Genomic DNA, 10,108 nt, shown 5'->3' on the forward strand with positions numbered 1-10,108 from the left:
CCACCACGCGTGGCAAACCAAATGGGAAACCGAGACGCGAGGGAGAACATCGTTCCGTCTCACGCCGAAGCCGACAAAGAAGGTCCTCGAACTCCACGAAGGCCTCAGTAAACGCCAGAGCGCACTCTTGGTCCAGATGCGCACGGAAAAGATCGGGATCCAGGACTTCCTCTTCGACCGAAGAGTACCGGGCATCACCAACGCCAACTGCCCATGCCGGGAGGGACGACAAATGGTGTCGCACATCCTGCTGCGATGCCGCAGGTTTCGACAACTCCGGCGCCAGGAATTCGGAACCCTCCTAGGACGACACAATCTCCGGGTCATACTGAACAAGCGCAAAGCAGCCGCCAAGGCAATCCGATTCATAGAACAGACCGAGATCCTTGGGCAACACGGGATCGAGTCGCATACCAGACTAAGCTGAATATTGGGAGGAGACTGTAGGTACGCTGAACCGTTGTAGGAGGAGAAAGACCTCAATACAGCCTAGACACACGTGTACATTAGTAGAGAACCGCAAACTACACTTGGTGGCCGCCAGGGGTAGATGAGGTTGGAGAGCAAAGTGGGAGATTTGGAGACGGCTGGTCGGTGTTTTGCACTGGCGAAGTGGGGCGCTGCGGATTAACGTCCGGAGCGCGTCGCCTATTGGCCAAACCCCGCTATCCAGGCATAGCTGCCGACTAAAGCGGCCAACACCGAGTAGGAATCAATCAAATCAAATCAAATCAACAAAGGGGAACTACAGCTAGACGGCTCGAAAGAGTAGATCAGCGCAGAGAAACATTCAATAAAGCAAGAGCTTTGGGAACCGCCAGCTTTGTGTACAATTCTATGGAAGTTTGTTTATGTAACTTGTTGAAAAGGTGTCTACCAAGCTGGCCGGACCAATAATATTGACAGAGAAACAATTTGCTTGACAGTATTCTCCTCAAGATAACCAAGAGATAGCAGAGATCCCATTTGGTGATTCCATCATGCTCAGAATGATCCTTCACCTTTTGATAATCATTAACAAGCAACTCGCCGGCTCCGTCCTCTTCGAATCCTTCCAAAGCGGATACATGTGTACGGTACACGAACCCTTTGATGGCTCGTGTAAAGTTCTCACACGTCTTAACCCGCAGTCGATCATTACCAGACCGCCCATGCGTCTTCTCCGCGAGACCGACGCGGTGGGATCTTTCGTAGTACCCAACAAAGGAGTTTATTGATTCGGTAGTCAGCTTGAAGGCCACCTCGTCCTGATCCCTCATTTCCTCGTGAATGATGGCAGCCGTGATGTGGATGAGTCGGAAGTCGGACATTCGCTCGATATCTTGATTGGAGCTTTGACGTAGCTCCGGCTCTGAAGGATTAAGCACCGTGATGCATGCAAGATACCAAATGCTTTGAGGAGTTGAGAGCGTTTTGATAATACGAGCTTGGTGATGAACGGCGCTGTCGAGCGGTTCGATTTGGTTCTCAATGCTCTGAGGCGTCTGAGTCAACCATGGCTGGACCGTAAGGCCCAGATCAACGATAGGTGCGAGAGTTCGGGAACCGCAGTTCGCCACCGATGTGTGTAGGAGAACTTGCGTCATGTCTGCAACCAAGAATCTGGACGGAAGATTGATGTCAGATTAAAACACAGAGAACTTGGTGGTAACCCTTTGAGATGGATAGGAAAGGGGAGATTGTGGCGTCAACAGGACTTCTCACCGAGCAAACCTCGTCGCAGCAAGGTATTTCAAGGATTATTTCACCGTTTGCTGTGATAATTGTTGATACTTGGGGATTTCTGGATTTATACAAGTCTCAGGGCTAAACAAGCCCCGGTGCATTTTCGACTTGAATCATCCAGCGAAAATCGTGACGTCTGTTGATCCTCACCATTTCCCTGTTATGGAGGGAGCAACAAATTCAAGCCTCCTTTCATTGCAATTAGCTAGATCCAAGATGGCGCCCAAGTCCATAATGTATTGCAGACGGACTCTGTGATTTTTCTCTTTTTCTGCTCAGGGGAGGCTCGTCACGACAACGACGGCATTGGCCTCCTCCATGCGTCCGTCTTTCGAGGTTTAGGTCACGGTCATAGCTTCCTCCTTTAATTCAGTACACTGCTCATTTAAATCCTCTATCGCCGTCATTTCCAACGACATCAACGGGTGGCGCTGAATTTCGACGGGTACCTTGAATCATTGGCCTATGATCTACATCACTTTCAAGACTGCCACGCTGAACACCGACTAAAAGTCAGGCGTTGTTCAGGAGGTCTCCGCGTCACCAGAGCAGCAAAATAGATCTCTTGATCTTCAAATTCGGTCCCGACCTCTTCTCGCCTCTCTCCCAGAAAGCTATCCATAACCTACGAAAAACTTGACGGCTTATTGCCTGAGAGAAGATAGAATTCTTCAGCTTCTCAGACTAGAATTTTTATTGATTCTTCTTTGCTTCTTAGGTTCCTTGAAAAGAAGAGGCGGCCAGAGGACAAATTCAATCATCTCGTGTTTACAACATACATGACAACATGATGATGCCAGGACCGGATGAAGATGCTCCTTGAATGTGGGAATTATCACGAACAGACTTACCAAAGGAAACTAGCCGGTGGCTTCCGTTCCGTCACGACTCCGCGTAATTACCGGAATCCAGTCATCAACTTAGCCATCCTCCAAACACTTGAGTTCTCAATGCTCGTTCAGATCTCGCCTCCGAGATGTCATATTCAGGACCGGGAAGCAATATTCGTGGCAATATACTTATAGGCAGCTATAAACCACAAAACACTGAGGTTCAGTCATCCAGTCACCGTCTATGGGGCACTCAGTGTTCAGTGTTTCGCGTTCAAGCCTCTCGTGGCAGTCTAGCTCCACGCATTCAAAGTATGGGATGACACGGATACAATTCAGGCAGAGCTTACCAAAACGGCACTCGAATCTCGCTGATGACTGACCCATTCGTATTCCTCAGCCGTCGATGCATCACCTTTTTCTAGCTGAGCCGTGTAGGATTCGCAAAAGTGGCCCTGGCCTCGCAACATATAACACATTCTCGTCTCCCAAACCGCTACGTCTTGACCTATCTATCCCCCTTGCTTTCGAGACATTCCAAAGATTACTGGCCCTATCGTCATTCATACTTATTTTATCTGTGCTACTCCACAACTACAAAAGTTGCATGCTCAATGACGGGTCTCCGATGGAGGAGTCCAAATGCCCCAACTTGGGTCGACAAAGTCCAGGCTACTATCGAAGCCGTCACCTTCATCCGTCACCCTCAGGCTGAAGATGTCATGTGAGTCAAGGTCATGGGTCCCTTCATACTCTGACGATAATGTAATACTTTCAAGAAGATCATTCGCCGTACCCATTTTGTATCCAGCGCCACGCACTGCTTCCGCATGGGAAATCTCAACGTCTGGTTCGAACAGTGAGTGCATTCTTTGAAGAAAGTACTGTGTCACCAGGCCGTTTGGGCAGGACGCTCCAAGAGTCCATGTCTGAACAGAGCTGGCGGCACTGGCAGAAGCAGTCGAGTCTCTACCCCAGAAACTCGAGTACCGGGCTATCCACGTGTTCACCCGCAACAAAGCGGCAGTGTCAGTGATGCGCAACCCGCGGCAGCAGTCACGCCAACGAGAGGTCCGACAACTAAACTTCAGCATGCAAGCTCTGCAGAGACGAGGCAATAGATTCGCGCTCCTCTGGCTCCCATCAGCTGTAGAGTCAGACCTGGCGCAAGCGGCCAAAGCTGCAGCAAAGGAAAGGACGAGACCGAACAAGATACCGCAGAAACGGCCGGCCAGAGCCTACTCGACGGCGCTTAGGATCGCTTTACAGAGCGTGCGACAGAAGTACGGAGCTTTGGCCGGCAACGTAGGAGCATATTTAAAGAAGATCGATGCCGCTCTACCAGGAAGGCATACGCGCGAGCTATATGATGAGCTCTCTTGGAAAGAAGCCAGTATCCTCGCGCAACTGCGCACCGGAATGGCAAGACTGGATTGGTACCTGCACCAGATCAGTGCAACTGCCTCGGCGCAATGCGCCTACGAACAAGCGGCAGAATCGGTCACAAGCGGCAGAATCGGTCGAGCACTTTCTCTTCCGTTGCACACAGTGGACGGCACGACGAACTCAGATGCTTCAACAGACGGAAATGCGGAGAGGAAACCTATCGTACTTTCCCGGAGGAAAGTGCGCGTCTGATCCTGATGACTGGTCGCCAAACGTAAATGTTGTCAAAGAAACCATCAAGTTTGCTTTGGGTACAGAGAGACTGGATGCACAGATCAACCAGCAGCGAAACCACACACAACCTACATCAACACACTAACCGACGACACCCCCCCCACGCACCCTCGTGCCACCGACAGCAGGACTGGCTTCGGCCGCCGACGATAGGACGCCGAACACTTTGGGAGACAACCTCAAGATGGCCTGTCACTAACACCACGAGCAACCGCAGCATTGGCATGTAAAACTGAAGATGACACATACGGAGGCAGACAAAACTTGTATGGGCTTCTGGGAGGCAAGGATATGAACGAAAGTGGAGAGTATGTAGATGATCGCACGAGTCCTGAATAGCTTAGCCGGGGCGTAATAAACTATGTATGTATGTATGTATGTATGCGGTAAGTTTCACCTAAGCGGGGGTGGTTCTGTTACAAATCACCAGCTGGCTCCATAATGAACCAAGATTCTTTTGCGATCTCTCCTATCTGCGATAGACGTCTATCATGCGCTGTTAAAGACGATGACAAGATCTATTTGTGTACTGTACCGCGGCTCTGCGGACTTTGCCGCTTTGAACTCCAGCTTGGAGATGACATAGTGGCAGGCAAGTCTTCCACAACCCTTTTCAGTTAGTACGGTGATCCGATAGGAAAATTTCTCTATGGTACAAGTATAGCATCGGTGGTTATATCGATAGGACTCTGGATGTCGATTATGTCCAGTGTCGTGGACGATACGACCATGACGAGCAACGGATTGGGTGCCATGATATCTGCATCGAAGTTACGTCTCCAGAAACATTCACAAATATTCTTGATGCTGCAGAACATGCATTCGAGCCTCCAGCAATTGCGGATAAAAGACGTATTCGCTGGTTTGAGTTCTATCTAGCTGATGTCATTCGAACAGCTAGTCGCCACATCTCAAGTTTGCCCAGAGAAGTCCTTTCTAACATCGCAGCCTGGGGGGCAACACTTCTGTCCAGTTTTCGAAGAAGATCTATGCTAGGCACCTAAAATTCGAAGGTGTTCAGTACATCGGCCATCTGAGGAACACGCCTGGTGGCAACCAGGATTTCCTTTTGCTTGACCCAAGTCTCTCAACATTCATCGACAGCTTGTACATTGCGAGCGATCACCTCGGTATTCGGCACTTGTTGTTCGCTGACTCGTGGAAACCATGCGCGATTGAACAAGAAATTGGCATATGGTGGAAAGCCGTGAAACTGGAAGACGTTGGTGGCCTCATTCGGATCCGCAGTGACGTGAGCTTTAGTGTACTGCAGCGATTCTAGTCGAGCGTGCTAATTCAGAGCTTTCAGGGCTTGAAACTGCGTGAGCTTGTCGTCGACGACACAATAGTATTTCAAGAATTGTACTGGGGCCTCCCGTATCTCTCGTTCGTGCGTAACCGATTCGAAGACATCTGTGATGCAGAACCAAGCAATCACATGTCAGTAGTGTCTTGTAACGATCCACAGACCACAGCCTACTCACTTTGTTGGAATTGGGAGATTCTGATGCTCCATGCGCACCGTGTCGGACAAAGTATCGACCCTTATCAGGCCTCCCGGACGATGGATGAAGCTGCGATATGGCTTTGCATGCCACTTCATTAAGGCGAAGCACTGACGCAAATTTGGAAATTCGAGGGCGAGCTGAGGACCGCAATCGGCTTACTAGTATGTGTTGATCCGTTCGTGTTCCATGTTGAAGTCTGCTCACAATGCACAGCTCGTAACGGATCAAGGACGTTCCACCTTTCTAGGAGTGCAGCCACGGCCACACTGGAGCCGATCTAAGTGGACTCTTATTGACCTGCCTAGCAAGGCCACAAGCCATATTTACGCTGAGACGACGGCTTGTGGTGTACGAAGACTAGGCTTCCAATCACGTCGACCTAGATATCGAGAGCAGGAACCAGCAGTCGAGTGGCCAACCCCATATCATCTCTCTCGTCATGTCGAGTATTACGCCTGGAACAGAGCCAGGCTTAAGGACGTGGTTTAGATTGCCCCGTGCCATCGCCAACGCATGGGCAAATCAATCCTTATTGGACTTCTACTTCGCTATGCCGACGGAACCTCAGCTTGTGTTGGTCAAATCCGACTTGACTCCTTACAAAGAGCTGTGAATATCGACCCGACTTCTACGCTGTGGTTAGGGTTCAGGTTGACTGGTGACGGGCCTTGCATAGGGAACGCCATCTTGGCCAAAGAACAACCAATTGTACCAGATTGCGAAAGTTGGTTTGAGGTGGAGTGGCGCGACGACCTCCATTGATGGTTTTCCGGTAAGACATGCCGACTCTCCTACCAAGAGCGTCTCAGCCCTGAGACCACTAAGAAACGGAGGCTCTCTCGTTGAAAGCGATGGACCTGGGGAGCCCCATCCATGGTTTGTACTAATCAACCAGGTAAGCTGGGATAATCCGTTCTACAGATCCGTTAAAGGGTCCGTAATCCATTTCGAGGTGGTTGCAGGATTCCATGTCCGAGATTCGAGGCCCAAAGCCGTTAAAGCTGGATGGTGAGCATTATACATCCGGTTCATGTGACCCAGCGGACGGATCACCTGACTTTCAGCTGGTTCGAGCACACTTAAGAGTTTGCGGCAGTTGCTTCCAGATGAGCAGATTCCGAATTCAGCTATATCAGTCTATCCCCACGTTCTACTTTTGTCTATCAAATCAATCAAATGGACCACTTGCCGACTGCGTCCGAGCATGATACGAGTCGAATCGGCCCCGTGTCCCTGCTGAGGTCTGATTTCGCCGGCAGCCGAACAGTGTTATGGATTACCTGTGACCGGCCCTGAATCGCCGTTATCAACAACTACGATATTTATCCATTGCGGTGATGGACTCCCACCCCTCTCTGCATGGATCCGTCGGCCTGTAATACTCAACTCAGGACCCACGATGGAATTGCCTGTCTTACATCTGTGAGTCCGCATAGCGTTGATCGCTAATATCTCACCAATCGACAGGATGCGGTGGTCCAAGGGTTTTCGATCTCTCAGAACCAGCCCATCGGTCCGTGAGGTTTGTCAACACAGTTGACCTCCGGGATCCGGAACACGTTATGGGACTGGGCCGTCTACGTGACCCGGTGCCGGTGGTACGTAACAGACGGGGTGGAGTGGGCGCGCACTCACAGTTCTTGTGCGAGTTGCTAGGCGCCCTGTGATCAGAAAAAAACCAACATTGTAGATAGAGTAACACCTCGGTACTATCCTCTTCCTATTCTTGTACTATTCATGCTGAATGAACGACTATTCAAGATAACAAAACTTCAACTGTAGAAAAGACTAAGAGAATCTTGTATTCATTTGAGTATTTCCATGTGGAGGAGCACAGATAAAAATAGTAAGCTATGTGTTGACTTGCTAGATGTTCGCTTTCTTCTGGTCACAGGGTGGTAAAGTGCATTTAGTGACAGTGTGGAAAGGATGAGCTCGCCCCCCCAACCCCCCCCCCCCCCCCAACCCAAGAGGAAATAAAAATTTGGGTATCTTTGACATGCAGCACGTAGGTGACACTGCGTTGAGAAAGGGCATGATTGGTATTTTATGGAGAGGACATCCCATGGGATTTCCCAGCTTTACACCCTGTGCCAATGAGGACAAGATCTGCGGCGCAGTTTTTGAACCCACGCTTTCAGGTCTTAGCTCGATGCTCCTTCTTCATCTTATAAGCGTCAACGGCCCTTTGAGCCATCCTGGCTTCGACTCTCCTGCTTTACACTACACGGCGAGCCGAGAATCATACGACATAATAACTCCAGGCAGGGGATCGAATGCTTGAAGAAAGCTATTCATCATCCATGGAGGCTGCATATCTAACGGGGTATGTCATCAGAGTAACAAGGGGGGGAAGGCGGGGCACGCGAGGTTAGCTACGACACGAATCAAAGTCTCTCCCATGATGAAAATGCAACCCCGAAACGCCCCCTCCAGTTAGGTGAGGTATCCGTGCAGTACGGAGTACCTACACAAGCATGGGTCCAGGGCCAGGGAGGCGTGTGCCTGCGCCTCTGCACTTCAATACGTCCCAAAGATCCTGTAGGTGTGCTCTTTCCATCCTTGTCGGTGCACTGAACAGGAGCATGGTGGGTCGCAGCAGACTTCGTCTTACGGACAGAGCCGCGCCGGTGTGCCTCTCCAAGATGTGTACAAACCACGTCTCCCCCAACCACCTGCAAACTGTTGTCTCCATGCAGAGACGTAGGAATTCCGGCTGGAGCGGTCTCATCTGAAGGCGACCGACCAGGATTCAACCACGCAGGCGTGCCTTGACTATTGAAGGGGCGGCGCTCTTTGGTAGCTGCAGGTACTTTGCGCGCTACCAGTCATGACCCCGGATATTTTGACAGCGGAGTTGCCTGGGCGCCAGGATTTGAGCTGCTTGAGCACTGTAGGGCGCTAGCTGTTGGAACTACTCCTCCGTCGCCCTCGTCCCAGGACATTTTTCTCTTTCACGCCTGCTTTGTTATGGGCACACTTTCTTTTTCATGTTTCGCAAGTGATCATTACCTTGATGTTCAGAGAACTGGTTATCCGACTTGAGCAATATTCTTGGCCAGGCTTGTTTACAACGACTTCACATAGATACATCGCCTAGCAATGTTTTATGAGCGTATCTCGAGGATACTTCGAAATTCGAGAACAAGCTGGTTATGTTGAAGAGTGAACACATGGCTTCTCATGCTCTTGTTCCTATTTACGTGCCTCCATTATATTTCAACTCTGCTCAAGATCTCATTTCTGCACTCGCCCATGAACAGTTCTTTGTCATTGGCCCTACGGTCGACCGCAAATACTGGGAGGTCGCTGCCCCGCCGGAGCTGCTCCAATTTTTCCACCTCAAAAAGGTCCATTCTGAGATGAATTTGCAATACGAGCTTTTCGTACCTCATCCTGCCGACGTTCTAGAGCTGGGTCATGACAGAGCAGTGATACTGGCGCGAGCTCGTTTTATCCGCGGGGTTTTCAAGAGTGTTGCCACCGAACAGGTTCCCGCGCTTACATCGTTTCTTGAAAGACGTTCACAATGCTCAGCTACGCCAATGAAGTGGGCAATGCTGGCATACCGTCTCTGGGTGAGAACACTAAGGCCGAAAGCACACTCCTTTGAGCCGGCTGATCCTGACTGTGAGCAGAGATCCTCACTTGAGGCCCGCTGCCGCCTATATGGAGTCCTCGCTATATGCAGGAAGCTGCTCGATAGTAGCATGATCGTTATACCAATTCTTGAAGAGAATGTCTATCTGTCGCTTCAGAACAGAGCTCTTGCTCCATCATGCGAGGACTTCAGTGAGCTTCATTGTTGCTCCCTTCTCCATATCATTCTGGAGTCTGTGGGCGGCGCCAACTTGGGACAGGCATCGTTCACCCATTTCGACTCAGCCGTTCCTTATTCCATGAACTTGCTGCTATGCGGGACCATCCAAGGACATCTACACATTGGCGGAATAGACGTTGCTACTGCGGCTATCGAGGCTTCATACGATCTCCCCGGCGTCGAGGACCTGAGATACCTTCATATTTTACCATTAAGAATCCTAGTATGACTTCCTTCTCGCGTGATGGGCCAGTTGCTGACTCTTACAGAAAGGATTACCTGGCTCATTGATATCGCAAATGAGTCCTCATGACACCACCATACTCATATCCTACCTGGAACAAACACGCTCATGCTCCAATAAGCCGGACCAGACTGACGACGTTGCGGGCCTATCAGCTGGGCTAGTGGTGGAGGGAGTTGGCTGTAGGCTCAGATCCGGGTTTTGCACGTGGTTGAAATCCCCAGATGGAACCGCATTCCGCGAGAAGCTTCACCTGAATTTGCGCGGTCCACAAACTGGTCTGCAATTCTTCTGGAGTTTC

The 10,108-nt window shown here is 50.4% G+C and overlaps 4 protein-coding genes across 4 annotated transcripts; 3 read left to right on the forward strand and 1 right to left on the reverse strand.

Moving 5' to 3' along the window:
* CABS01_16794 (zinc knuckle) lies at nucleotides 1-427 on the forward strand (the record flags this gene model as incomplete). The annotated part of the gene is made up of 1 exon (XM_060550124.1): nucleotides 1-427. A coding segment is annotated over one exon (427 nt), but the record flags the coding sequence as incomplete, so codon positions are not given.
* A 557-nt stretch (nucleotides 428-984) lies between these two features.
* Nucleotides 985-1,586, reverse strand: CABS01_16795 (uncharacterized protein; the record flags this gene model as incomplete). The annotated part of the gene is made up of 2 exons (XM_060550125.1): nucleotides 985-1,001; nucleotides 1,076-1,586. 2 exons carry the CDS (start codon nucleotides 1,584-1,586, stop codon nucleotides 985-987), a joined length of 528 nt encoding a protein of 175 aa, XP_060403193.1.
* A 3,622-nt stretch (nucleotides 1,587-5,208) lies between these two features.
* Nucleotides 5,209-5,517, forward strand: CABS01_16796 (uncharacterized protein; the record flags this gene model as incomplete). The annotated part of the gene is made up of 1 exon (XM_060550126.1): nucleotides 5,209-5,517. A coding segment is annotated over one exon (309 nt), but the record flags the coding sequence as incomplete, so codon positions are not given.
* A 3,399-nt stretch (nucleotides 5,518-8,916) lies between these two features.
* CABS01_16797 (uncharacterized protein) lies at nucleotides 8,917-9,792 on the forward strand (the record flags this gene model as incomplete). The annotated part of the gene is made up of 1 exon (XM_060550127.1): nucleotides 8,917-9,792. The coding sequence occupies one exon, from the start codon at nucleotides 8,917-8,919 to the stop codon at nucleotides 9,790-9,792; it is 876 nt and encodes a 291-aa protein (XP_060403195.1).
* Nucleotides 9,793-10,108: the final 316 nt, after the last annotated feature.

The sequence above is a fragment of the Colletotrichum abscissum genome (assembly GCF_030869225.1).
Source record: "Colletotrichum abscissum strain IMI 504890 chromosome Unknown Scaffold_155.1, whole genome shotgun sequence".
NCBI lineage: Eukaryota > Fungi > Ascomycota > Sordariomycetes > Glomerellales > Glomerellaceae > Colletotrichum > Colletotrichum abscissum.